The sequence below is a fragment of the Cyprinus carpio genome, chromosome A20, assembly GCF_018340385.1.
Source record: "Cyprinus carpio isolate SPL01 chromosome A20, ASM1834038v1, whole genome shotgun sequence".
Taxonomy (NCBI): Eukaryota; Metazoa; Chordata; class Actinopteri; order Cypriniformes; family Cyprinidae; genus Cyprinus; species Cyprinus carpio.
Window position 1 is genome coordinate 19,302,773 of NC_056591.1, and position 13,602 is coordinate 19,316,374.

Genomic DNA, 13,602 nt, shown 5'->3' on the forward strand with positions numbered 1-13,602 from the left:
GAGTTCACAAAAGATCTGATTTTGCTGATCTCTGCAGTTTCGGATGCATTCACTTCAACAACCATAATGTATTCCACTAGATCTAAACATAAGAAAACAATGTGATTTCAGTAACCATGAATGCAAGAGTAGGTCAATATCAAGCCACTCTCTCAAAACAAATAGATTATAAGTGAAAATTATTTGTTTATTTTCATATATAGAACATAAAACTATTATGTGTATTTAAGTGGAGGACAAGACTGTGAACCAGACCTGCACATCGTCGTCTTATAGGATGCGCCGACCGACTCCTCTGTGTAGCTAAACTGGAATGATATAAATACATATATACATAAATATATTAAATCTTCACAAGGAATGAATGTTACTAATTCCAAAATAATTTATTTAATAATTATTTACATAAAAGTTATCATATTTTTTGTACAGTGTTTTTTTTTTTAGTTTTTTTTTTGGGGGGACAGTGTTGCATACTGTATATTTTACATGTAATAAACATTAAAAAAAATCATATAATATATAACATTTAAAAAAAAAGAAATTTTAAAAACCCAATTCACATATTTTTTTTTGTGATAAAATCTTTTTTATTTTTTTAAAGCCTTTCCTTACCTGTAAATCCGTACTTGTTCCTGAAAAATCAAGACAACACACAAATGGGTCAGCAGGAAAGCCATGATGATTCCTATTCCTAAGGGCCAAAAATGTATCAACTGCATCATCTTAAAATGTCAATAATTATATAAAATGGCATCATATCAATGTGAAATTCATCCTTGTTTGTAAACTGATACAAAAAAAAAAAAAAAGAAAAAAAAAAGAAAGCAAAAGCACTTAAAACTGGTAGCATACAGTACAGCCTGTAGGTGGGTAGACTAGAGCAGCTTACGACATGACACATAACACTCTACCTCCCAAAAAGCTACAAAGCTGTCAGTGGGATGATACCATAAGGTATCCTTTTAATCAATAAATATTCCGTATACTTAATTTAATTATACTTAATTATGTATACTTAATTACAGTATAATAAATTACTTGCTACAGGTTAACACCTTTTGAATTTTATTTTCATTTCATTGAGATGAAAGTTGTGATATTAGATTAATCCTTTTTTTTCCTAAACCTTAAAAAAATAAACCATATTAAAATAATTTTTAGGAATTTCTTAAGCAGAATAAGAAGCTTTCAGAATTTTTATTTTTCAAGTAAATATTTTCTCTATTTTTAAAATGAACATTTTAAAGACAGTGTATATATTGAACAGTAAAATAAAATTATTTTATTTATCAAAATAAGCAGAATATGATACAAACTTTGCTAAATTGTTTTGAAGAGAGTATTGACTTGATATTACGCAAAAATTATTATTTTAGCTGAAGTATTATACTAATACTGTGTAACTTTGTGTGCCTGCTATTGAGCTTTTACCCCCTCATATAATTATGAATTAGATATATATATATATAATATATATATATATATTATATATATATGAACTACAAAATGTGTTGCTCCATCAGTGTTCAATTAAAAGGCTACATGGTTCCTGGAATCTTACAAAAAAGAAAAAAGCACATTTTTTTAAGCTGTGTTCTTTTCACCTGTTGTACCCTGTTAGTTATTAATGCTGATCATGTTAATCAGTAATAGTGCTCATATAAACTCACAAATCTGGTTTAAACAGATTAATTTCAACATTCATCAATACATATCATACAAACCATCGATTAAAAAAAAAAAAAAAAAAAAAAAAAAAATTCTTCATTTATTTTCATTTCATTTTGACAAAATGAACTGGTGCTGATTTTAAAAGGGAAAGCAATCAGAGCAAATTATTGAAACTTCTTTTGATAGTGATAAACTGCCAAACGAAAAACATAATACAGCCATACATGAAGATTTCTAACAAGTATGCAATGTTTTTGTACCTTCTCTGGCCATGTTTAACTTTCAAGGTAAATTCCAATCACTTAAGCATATTTCTTCAAAACATGGATTTTCTTTTTATTCATAGGGACATCCAGGATTTTTCTGTAAATCAGAAAATTTTTATCACATGTGACATGTCAGACTCTAATAACCATAAGTGTGGTATGTACAAAATACAGGCATGATGATACTGAAAAAGCATTATCAAGATAAAGGTCCCTGTCATTGAAACTTTTTAATGTATACATAGCCTACCAAAACATTTTATGAACAAACAGCAAATAAACAAACAACAGATGTATTTTGGATTTGAAAGTAGAAACAGAATTTAGCACTCTTACCTTGCGTCTGGGAAAAAACAATGCTGCGTGACAGCCTAAACTATGAAGTAATCTATTTGAAGATCTAGGTTTTTGTTTCCGTGTGAAATGATCCACCTACACCTGTTTTTTTTTTTCCCTCCAATAGTTTCCATGCATTTCTCAATGATAAAAACCCCTTTTCAAAATATATTATCACATAATAAGAATATCTTAAGTGAGACTGAGTTTAAAATTAGAGTTGGAGTTTAAATCTTAATACTGATTTTTGAATACTAAACATACCAAAACCCTAGTGGAATAATAACATTTACATAGTACATTTACGCATTTAGCAGAAACTTTTTATCCAAACTGACTTAGAAAAGAGGAACAAAAGCAATTTGTCAATTAGTATTGGTAATTAATTAATATATTTTTGTAATATACAATGGCAGGTATATTTGACAACTAGGTTAAGAAGCAAGCTAAAGAAGAGCAGAAGAGCAGAAACGCAGATTTATTTATTTTTTAAATAATTTATATCCTGTAAACTCACAGATAACCTGTTTAAAAATGCAAGTGGCAAATATGCAAAATGCCTTTTCAGACCAAGGTATACTAAGAATGAGGAAGGACATATGTAACAAATATGCTGCACGTCATAATGGCTTCTTCTTTTCATGTGACACCATACAAATTCCTGAAAATTTTGCAATAGAATAAAATAAAATAAAATTGTAAAATAAAAAAAGACACTGAGGATGAATGTTTTCATTTAAATGGGCACGTCTCTACTAAACCTAAAGCTCATTAAAAAAAAACATTAAAAAAACAACCTGTCACTCAAAATTGAGTGCAGCTCATGGACAAAGCAAAAATAAAGACCAATAAATAAATAAATTAAAAAAACAACAAAAAATACCTAAAATAAACACAAAACATATCATTCAACTCACGACAAAAAAAAACGCTCAGCGAGCGGAACCCTCTGGACGAGTCACGAGTTCCCCGAGGGAACGATTTGTGTGTGACACATCCCACTCCGGTTCCGGGTCCGGCCTGATTAGCGCTAATCGGGCGGGAAGGAAGTTCGACCGGAAGTTTAAAGTCGGCCGCGTGCCGCCATCTTGTAGCAGAACTTCCCTTGCTTAGCATCCCATTGACTCCCATTCATTTTGGCGTCACTTTGACAGCGAATAACTTTAACATCTTGAGGCGTTTAAAGACTCCATTTGTCCATTATTTATTTCTAAAGATACACGACAATATATATAAAGGGCTCCATTTACCTTCTATATGTTACATTATGGCCCCGTAGAAACAGTTTTTGTAGTAAAAATAGGCTAACGATTGCGTCATAACCACTCGACTCTCTGTCGCACAGTAGAGAAATTACCGTACAGACAGGAGGAGAAGCTCGCAGGCCAAATCGGGGGAGACGTCAAGAGAGAAGCCCATAGATATTGAGTCCATAAAAGCAACGGGACCAAAATATTTCAACAACGTTTTTGGGGGAATTGGAAATAATTTCGGTATGTGGCAAGTGAATACATATGAAGTAGCTTTTATCCACGAACTTTAATAATTTATCTACTTCATTCAATAATTCTTCTTTTTTCTGGTGTTAGCCGAAGAAAAGTTTGTATTTTTACCTATGAGGAAAGAAAAATGAAAAGGGCAACCATTAGTTATAGATGTTATTGGTGACATTCGTTAATGTCCATTGGTAATATCTATATGTTATTTAACAGGCCAAAGCAGACGCTTTTGTCCAAAGCGATTTACTGAATAACTTTTTTATATGACTGATTCGTCCATTTTCTCTCTTGCGATGTAGATGTGTAGATAACAGTTAAACGCCATTTTGTGGTTATATTCGGCGCCCATTAACGTTATACAACATCATGTGCATCAAAAATTTAATTATATTTAAAATATTCGATCCCTGGGCCGTTAAATAACTACTGGGTATGAATTCATATCAGTTCTTGAACAATTTTACATAACTTCTAAATTAGTATGCATTAACTTAATATGGCGTACTGGCGTTACATTTTAAAATACTATACAAAATAATTAATCAGAATACTTACTCCTGCTCACTCACGCCAAAGAACTCCACGCTCAAGCTCGCCGTCTCTGCAAGATTAACGACGGCAGTTTGCACGCACAGCTACTAGAAGATTTACATCTGTCAGACAGGTTGCTGTCGTCATCAAGCTTAGTTTTAGTCTGCGCGTCAGAAACGGAAGTGTCCATTTCTTTTACTGTCTATGGCGCTAATGCACTGCAGGTGCGAGAGAGAGAGGAGCGGCGTGCACATAGGCTTCCTGCTTTACAAGCAAAAGATAAAAGGGCTATTCAGAGAAGTTTCGGGGCGCGGTGGGTCTTTGTGGAGCAGTTTTGCGCACAAGCTTGCCCAGGGAAGTTATTTGGGTGTGAAGGTTTCCTGTTGAAGTCTCCGGGGAAAAGTTTTTTCTATTGAAGTCTGCTGGAACAGAGTTTATCGATTGGATTTTCACTTTGAAGTTTCACTTTGAAGGCTGCGCTGTGAAGGGAGAGAGAAAGATAAGTTAATTGATTTCATCTTACAAACATTCGAAAAGCTTGAAGAGGATACAGTGAATGTAAATCTGACTGTTGGGGAAGCTATGTGTTTCAGAGTGTGCTGAAGAGGAATTGAGGATTGAATATCCCCCACGGGAGTGTAACAAATGGATTGAGACCTCTGATCAGCCTTACCGTGTGAGTGAATTGCAGTGCTTTTGCCTTATTGTTACACATTGATTCATTGCTGTGGATTTGTGGTGAACACGAGTGTGGTGTGCTTTTGCTTAGAAGTAGTCCCAACCCCTGCTTACACGTTTGTGAAAAGTTATGATACCTGCTCTCCATTAGAATCCCAGAGTGATACAGCTGAGCTGGTGAGGTATCTTCTTGCGCTATCCTCTCTTGGGTGGTCTGAGCTCTGAGTACTATACTGCCACGCTGAGATCTCCTCTTAAACCACTCTCTCTGTTTGCGAGCCCTAGGAAGGAACATATTGCTGTGGGAACGCCCTTACCTGTCTACTTACCATCTGAGTCCAGGAAGTATGCAGCATTGCTGGTGAAGTAAGCTTTTAAGCCACTGTCTCACTCACGTGCACCGACGCCAGTATCCTGTACTGAGAAGACTTCTTACCTCCCTACTTACCGTCTGAGTCTGGAAGTACGCAGCATCGCTGAAGAAGTAAGCTTTTAAATCACTCTTTCTGCGAAGAATCCCTTACCTGTCTATTTACTGCCTGAGTCCTGGAAGTACGCAGCATCACTGAAGTAAGCTTTTAAATCACTCTCTCTAGCTGGTGAAGTAAGCTTTTAAGCCACTGTCTCACTCGCGTGCACCGACGCCAGTAAATCCTGTACTGAGAAGACTTCTTACCTCTCTACGTACTGCCTGAGTCCTGGAAGTACGCAGCATCGCTGAAGAAGCAAGCTTTTAAATGACTCTTTCTCTAATGTGCCCTGACCAAAGTATTCTGAACTGTTTGCGAAGAATCCCTTACCTGTCTACTTACCGTCTGAGAGTCCTGGAAGTATGCAGCATAGCTGGTGAAGTAAGCTTTTAAAGCCACTGTCTCACTCGCAGTGCAACCGACGCCAGTAATCTGTACTGAGAAGACTTCTTACCTCTCTACGTACTGCCTGAGTCCTGGAAGTACGCAGCATCGCTGAAGAAGCAAGCTTTTAAATGACTCTTTCTCTAATGTGCCCTGACCAAAGTATTCTGTACTGCGAAGAACCCTGACCTGTCTACTCACCGACGGAGTCCTAAAGAATGCAGCATTGCTGGTGAAGTAAGCTTTTAAACCACTGTCTCACTACTGTGTATTGACGCAAGTATCCTTGACTGAGAAGTATCCTTACTTGTAGACTCACTGCCCGAGTCTTGAAGAGAGCCGCCCTATTGGTGAAGTCGCTGTCAGGGTGAAACTGATGTACGATCAGTACCTATCCGTAGCTGAAGACCTAGAGGACACTGAAGTCTATCACGCTTGTGCTCACTGATATATTGTGCTCAATAAAGATTGTTATCCCTTTGAAGTTACCTCTTGTCTGCGTTGTCCATCTGTTTGCGGACCTGTGGTGTCGGCTCCTCACGGTGGGGTCTAAGTTAGGGGTGGCTGGTCATCCGAGTCCACCCCGGTGACATTCACCCAAAAACATATGGTGAAAAATGTATTCACCCTCAAGTCATTCAACTTTGCTTCTTGATCCACAAGTAAACCACACTGGACTAGAATCTTTTATTTTAAGGAATATCATACAGCCAAGTTAAATTTTCATCCATGTTTGAATTTATACAGTTCTGTTGTGCAGCATCTTATTTGACTAAATAATTGGTGTGTCCCTGAGATATGATTATTTCAACTATCCTTGTGTTTATATGATCTCTCTGTCTGTGTATAAACACGTTTGTGCTCCAGAGGGGTGTGTTCTCCATTAACTAGCCGGTGGTGGTGATTGTTCCTGCTAAGCACCTTAATGCCTTACTGGTTTTGTGCCATTGTGTTTTGCCTTCATTCTGATTGATTGTGTTTTTCTCTGCCATTGTTCGTTGAGTCATCATTTGATTTGTGAAAAGAGTGTTGTACCAGAGAGATATATGAGTGATGTAACATGTAGTCAAGTATAGTATACCATACTCTGAATTTGTGCTCTGCATTTAACCCATCCAAGTGCACACACACAGCAGCGAGTAGTGAACACACACACACCGTGAACACACCTGGAACAGTGGGAAGCCATGTGCTGCGGGGAGCAGTTGGGGGTTCGGTGCCTTGCACAAGGGTCTCACCTTAGTTGTTGTATTGAGGGTGGAAGAGAGTGCTGGACATTCACTCCCCCTCACCTACAATCCCTGTCGGTACCTTTTGGGTTACAAGTCCAACTCTCTAACCATTAGGCCACGGCTGCCTATTGAGTGTAGTGAAACTGTGCCTGTTTGACTACGACTTGGATTCCGATTTTCATTTGTATTCACTGCAAGACTTTGTAAATACCTTTGTAAATAATCTTGTAAATACACTTTGCCAAATTAAGGGACATAGGGGATTAGATGCCATTTTATTTGTATATCTTTTTCACATTTTTTATGTTTGATGGAGTTAGGGAAGCTAACTTGTATTTTGTTTTCTTTATTTTTGTTTGAGGTAAGGTATAGCTGCTAAAATAAGTTTGTTTTGTTTATTGTTTTGACCTTGTCTGCCCCTCAATATTTCCAATTAAAGAAAATAAAGTTTTGTTTATTCGGCATCTCCCTGGTGTCGGGACTCTGTTCTCTCTTTCTGTTACGGCTAACCCCTAGAGGTTGTAACAAAATAAATAAAAATGCAATGTTTTGTTGTAAACTATTATATTTTCATTTGATTAAATTTTAAAAGATTGATTTAATTGCTAAGCTTTTATTACTTGATTTCATTAGAGACCATTTTTATGATAAATTTTTTATATAAAAATAAAATTAAATTAAATAATAAAAAAACACAAAGAATACAGAGAAAAAAAAAGTAATAGCACAACAAATGTTTTGCCTTGCTTTACACTGTTGTCTTTCTCTGTGTATTTTTGTATGTTATGTATTGCTACATACTCAAAAAGGTATTTCTGTAACCGAATCTGAATTTCTTCTCCCATGTAACACGTCAGCCATGGTTCCACACTGGCTGAATACCCTCTGGCTGAGCCTTCTACAGAATCACACTAAAAACAACTCTAAAGGAAAACACCTAAAAAAACAATGTGCTATACTCAGGGGCGGATTTAGTGAATTGGCACCCCCATACTGTATCATATACAGATGACTTTGAACTCAAATATGTTAAGGGTGCAGTTTTATCGACAGCTAGTGGTTGAAATGGGCAGTGCCCTTCTCCTCAAGCCTGGTTTCGTCACTCAAGCTCGTTGTCAGACTGAGGACACGCAACAGGAATGAGCGCAACTGACAGTGGAAGGAAATGAGACTAACAGTTGATGAGTGGATTTATCCATGTTTTAATACACCTCTGGTCTTACGACTTTTTAGGTTGGGTTGAATCTGCAATCTCTGACCCAGCTTGTTTGCTCGCTTCCATATTCCCTAAATATCTGCAAATATATGAAATTTTTATGATTTTTTTATGATTTATAGTCAATAAATTACATGCAGCATCTTTTAAGTTTTTACAGCGTTTTGTAACTTGCAGTTTCCCTCTGAAGTTAAAAAGTCTTAATAAAAATGACGATATATGTTTTTATGAGTGCCAATTTGTCTATGTTTGGTGTCTATTTTTGATAAGTTAAAAGATGTTATTGGAACACATATTCCTTTGTGAACCTCAGCATTCCTTGAATGTTCCAACCTTTTAATCAGAATGCACCCTCAATGTGTGACAATGATTTAACTCCCCTATTCACTTGTTGCTGTCTTACGGTGCTCAGGAGCTTTGTTACGGTGTACTATTATTGGCCCAAATGGTGTCTCCTACTGTTTATCCACAACCAATGACTGGACCATTCGCCATGAATCTCCTACACCCCACCTCAACTGGACAAACCTTGAGGTTCCGGCCTCGGATCTCTTCTGCTGCTTCAAGAGCAGCATAATGTGGGCACTTCTGCTCATGTGCCTTGTCCACAGTATATTCTCAGGAAGATTCGGACAAGAACACTAGGTCTGGTCTAAGGCTTGCGCTAGCAAATTAATGGGGAAAGTTGGTGTTAGGCTGATGTTACAACCTAACGTCTACCCTTACTACCCTTACTTTAACTGTTCTGTTCAATGAAGGCAAGAAGAAACATTTGAACTAGCATTTATTATTATAAAATGAGTTGCTCAAGACTACTTAAGTAAATACAATATAAAGAAGCATTTAATTATTGGTGATTATTGGTTATAATATTAGTAATTGGTTGGTGATAAACATTGGAATTAATCATAACTGATAAAAACAGGATGTAATTAAACCAACTGGAAAACAATGCATTACACATTTAAAATATCTGATATAAAACAAGTCAACTTAAACAAAGAAAAGATACTTGAGTTGTGAAAATTACCCCATTTTTTCAAGTACTGTATAAATAAAAGTCATTACTGGATTAACAGTATATTACATAATAATGTAAAAAAGTTATTTAGATTACTTATTTTTAGACTAATCATCTCAGAACAAAGAAACATTTCCTCCCCTAAAACAATAAAAGAAAACTACTGCCTTTGGAGTGTCCTTTAGGTGTTATTAACAGTATATGAGCCATTGGAGCTGCCTGTAACTGCTGAATTGTTGACTTCAGACACATTGTACACATCTGCAAATAGTTATAGATGTATGTTACTCATGTAACTCATTGCCTTTACATTCAATAATGAAGCAAATATTTCAATTTAGCAAATACAAGAATATTAGGAATTCTTCTTATTGAAAATATGTTAATAAATAAGATTAGATTTTATGTCATATACTTACTCCTTCTTCCCATCCTTGGAAAGGCCAGTCCAGATGTGGATGATGTTCCTGCATTGGTACTCTGTAAGGAGATATCAGTCAAAATAAATCGCATAGAGTCAATGTAAAAATATTTAGCAATGGTTAGAAGCTGAACATTAGTTAAAGAGCTCATATAAGTGTGCACTGTTTTAGAATGGCATTTACATTGGTACTGCCGGAAGTAAGTTTCTGTAGCAACTGTTTTCCTGGTAGTGACTCACGAACCTGTAATCAAAGATATCTACTTAATATCAAGAAATGTAAAAATCTCTCAAATGTCTGCTTATTGCACGGCTATCAGATACTTGATTTTGATTTGTAAGTCACGCCATACAGCGATCACAAATTTCCTAATTTTCACTGTTGCTCATTCCAACTCTTTATATCATACCACCTATCTGGAAAGCAGTGCTAGATTTATGGTTCTCATAACAATCCAGGAACTCAGTTTATCTTCATACACATGTACACAAAATTCACTTTCTCACTATCTCATTTATCGACTGTAATGAAAATGACTTCAGAAAACTTCAGTTGCCTATTAATTTTACTGTGAGGTTTTTGCAGTGTTCATATTGTTGCTACAGTAGGTCAATTGCACATAGTAGTGGAATATGTTTTTAAACTAAGCTAATATACAGGTAAAATTTTAAATAATATCAATTCAAATCAATATTTCCTGTTAATGTATTTGGTGGGCAGCCGTGTAATAAGCAGGATAATGTACAATCACATAACAGCCACATGACTGTCCAAATTAACCCCTTCATGGCTGATATGGTGTTGTCAAATTTGTAATGTATGGTGGTTTAAAATTATGTTTATAATGCCAGATCTTTAGATTGAAAATCAAAGACTACAACGTTAAGTATCTTTACTTAAGCTTTTTGTAAATCAACAGAAAGAAACTCATACCTTGCTGTCTAAAAGCGTTCCGAACACCAAGATAAAGAATCCCTATTAAAGAAAGTGTTACTAGGTATGATTCAAAGTGATTCAAGTTTAATTAGAAACATGGACATTTATAATAAATCAATGTGCAGCATTAGGGAAATGCAAAAAAATCGGTATACACAAAATTTAACCTTAGTATATATTTGATATTAATGAGAAAGAAAGTGATACCTGCAGTGAATTGAGGAGTGCAAACACCACATGAATGCCTAAATCTTGTGATACCATGGTTCCAATTCCTAATCCCCATGTTAGACCAAAGATAGGAGTCAAAAAGGCCACACATCTGGCAATGACCACCAGGGTATGTTTCTCATCTGGTTGAGTTGCGGCACCAACTTCTCTCCTCAACATCTTGTACAGAACCACGATCAAAACCACAAGGTTTATGACTACAATAGTGAAAGCTGGAATCACAAATGCCAGCAGGGCCTTTGATTCGTACCAGTTCAGCCAACATGCATTTCTTTTGGAAATATAATTTTGAGGTCCAGCTGTTGAGGCAACAGTAATGACTGCTATGAGCAAAGGTGCACCATAACCGGATATGAAGGCAATGACCATCATTTTGGCCCTTGACATTTGAGACAAGACCATGACTGTACGGTAAAAGAGCAACATCGCTAACATTAACATCCAGAAGAAAAGAGCCAAGTAAAAAAAGTGCATGAAGAAAACCACTGGACTGCAGCGACCCACTGAGGTTGGCTGTTCTTGTTCTGCGATTGCAGCTCCAATGATAAAACAGATGTTTGCGATCAGCAGGGACACGGCAATGTTGACTATGGAGACATGTCGCACATAGGATGTGTCATTTCTTCTTACTGACTTCCATGCGATAGTCTCAATAATCAGGCATATAATCAAGCTGGCCATAGAAATAGCTACACCAATGTAAGTTATATAGGCTAAGGCTATGCGATAATTGGGATCAATGTAAAATGGTGACATTAGTATTGAAAAGGAGGTTGTGTGGTTACATTCACATGTAATCTTGCCGGTGTCTTTCCGCTTTACTTCACATCCAGTGGAATCCCATGTGTTGAGAATGAAGTTCCAAAAGACACACTGAGGATTTCCCAAAGACTGATCAGTAATGTCAAATGTAAAAGAAATGTTGTTAATAGTTTCATTAACCTTAACAACAACCACGTCTCCATTGATGCGCACATCTGATTTCCTGCTGTCATTAGTACCTTGAGAAGGTAGGACTTTGTCAAGAGTTGTGAAGATTATGATGGTTATGGTAGTCTCTAGAGGAACTTGTGGTATCACAATCTCCGTTGTTGAGTTTGGCAGTGATGATGCTGTATTAAATGAGTTTTTAATTGTAGTTCTATTCATCTGAATAGATGTTTTATTAATCGCAAACTCATCTGTGAGACGGCCACTTATATTCTCTATAGCGCTCAGAAGTTTAATGCTGGTGTCTCCTGTTTTGTTGCCTGTGTTCAGTTTGTTCCATGTATCACTGACATTACCTGATACAATAATGTCCACTGTGTTTAGGAAACTCTGGAAATTGAATATAAAATGATGCTTTATATTATAACATTTAACCCATAAAATGTGGAAATAATTGATATATAAGATATTTGGATAATCTAATTAAGACACAACATAAAAAGATATAAGATATTATATGTAATATAAAGAATATGATCTGCCACATTTTAATATAATATAATATAATATAATATAATATAATATAATATAATATAATATAATATAATATAATCATGTATACTGAATCAACACTAGTTCTAATCTTAATTAGATATTATCTTCATTATCTAAATTCACTTCAATACAACAAGCATAAAAATGTCTACACATGAAATATCACATAAAAGCTTAAATGTGAATATACATACCCCCATAACTGGATTATTGATGGAAGTAGCTTGGGACAAGTCAGCAATTTTAAAGAGCATGTTAACAATTGTTTGGACAGTAGCAGCAGACTGGGTTATGTTAACATTATTCTCTGATGTGGCAAGACTGAGGTTAGCCATAAACCCTGGAATCCCCTCCACACGCAAGGACTAGATTGCAAAGTACAAATATATAAATGATAGAAATCTTTAAAATGGCCAGATCATTGTAGAGAAATATGATCAATACATTACCTCAAGTTCTTTTTTAAGGTTGTCGATAACTTCAAGTACACAGTTGTCCTTTACTGATTTCCAAACACTTGATTCACATTTGTAAGTTAAGGTGCCTTTGAAGCCTTTTCCACAGACTCCTGTCTTCTCTTCATTTGTTTTTCCAACTCCAAGTTCTTCATTTCGACAGTCATATTCTGAATAATTATTTTATTAAAAATTAGAAGTAAACAGATGCGATTTAATGTTTTCTCTCAGAACAGAACAGAACATCACATTACAATTTATAAAATGTGGGACTTGAAAGTACCCCTGCAAGCTACTTGCACAGTATGCAGAAGCATCAGAAATAACTAGGGCCAAATGACAAAACAATATGACCAGTACAGTCAATGCCAGATAATCAGATGTGATAAGATCCAAAGAAAAGTCTTCTAGACCATAAAAATCATGAAATTGTACAGGAAAAGGTAAACAGTAAAAAGCACTCTGAATCTGAAAACAATGAGAAACTGAAGGCTCACTTTCTGTGCTTGTCCTTACTGTGACACTGCTATAGCTATACATGTAATTCTGTAGTTGTGGCAGATCCTTGAGACGACATGTAAAGGTTTGATCTGTACACTCTGTTCCACTCTGAGTAGCATAGTTTAATGTGATACTGTCAGATCCTGATTAGGTAAAAACAGAAATGCATTTACTCAAAAACATGTAATAACATGGAGAATTCAACTGAAGGATTAAATAACGACCCATTAACTTATAAAACAGTACCAGTGATTTGTTTGACAAC

At 35.7% G+C, this 13,602-nt stretch overlaps 2 protein-coding genes and 2 long non-coding RNA genes across 6 annotated transcripts in view; 1 reads left to right on the forward strand and 3 right to left on the reverse strand.

Moving 5' to 3' along the window:
• Window positions 1-13,602, reverse strand: part of LOC109072723 (tumor necrosis factor receptor superfamily member 21-like) — a 150,421-nt gene that overhangs the window by 71,576 nt on the left and 65,243 nt on the right.
• LOC122149008 lies at window positions 649-2,329 on the reverse strand. The gene is made up of 3 exons (XR_006162790.1): window positions 2,277-2,329; window positions 1,935-2,037; window positions 649-694 (listed from the first exon to the last, which is right to left on the reverse strand). It is a non-coding gene; the product is annotated as an uncharacterized LOC122149008 (long non-coding RNA).
• Window positions 5,937-7,534, forward strand: LOC109099425. Its single transcript, XR_002019422.2, has 2 exons — window positions 5,937-6,075; window positions 6,152-7,534. It is a non-coding gene; the product is annotated as an uncharacterized LOC109099425 (long non-coding RNA).
• The window catches only part of LOC109072722 (adhesion G-protein coupled receptor F1-like), a 31,730-nt gene continuing 27,179 nt past the window's right edge, over window positions 9,052-13,602 (reverse strand). For 2 of the 3 annotated variants that reach the window (XM_042778009.1, XM_042778007.1), the window contains 8 exons: window positions 13,334-13,480; window positions 12,831-13,006; window positions 12,576-12,746; window positions 10,873-12,216; window positions 10,663-10,704; window positions 9,913-9,972; window positions 9,727-9,787; window positions 9,053-9,568 (listed from right to left, as the gene is read on the reverse strand). In XM_042778009.1, coding sequence (XP_042633943.1) covers window positions 9,489-9,568; window positions 9,727-9,787; window positions 9,913-9,972; window positions 10,663-10,704; window positions 10,873-12,216; window positions 12,576-12,746; window positions 12,831-13,006; window positions 13,334-13,480 — 2,081 coding nt within the window. In that variant the 3' untranslated portion in view covers window positions 9,053-9,488. Of the gene's footprint in view, window positions 9,569-9,726; window positions 9,788-9,912; window positions 9,973-10,662; window positions 10,705-10,872; window positions 12,217-12,575; window positions 12,747-12,830; window positions 13,007-13,333; window positions 13,481-13,602 lie in introns of all 3 variants that reach the window. The other variant, XM_042778008.1, reaches the window with a different exon arrangement.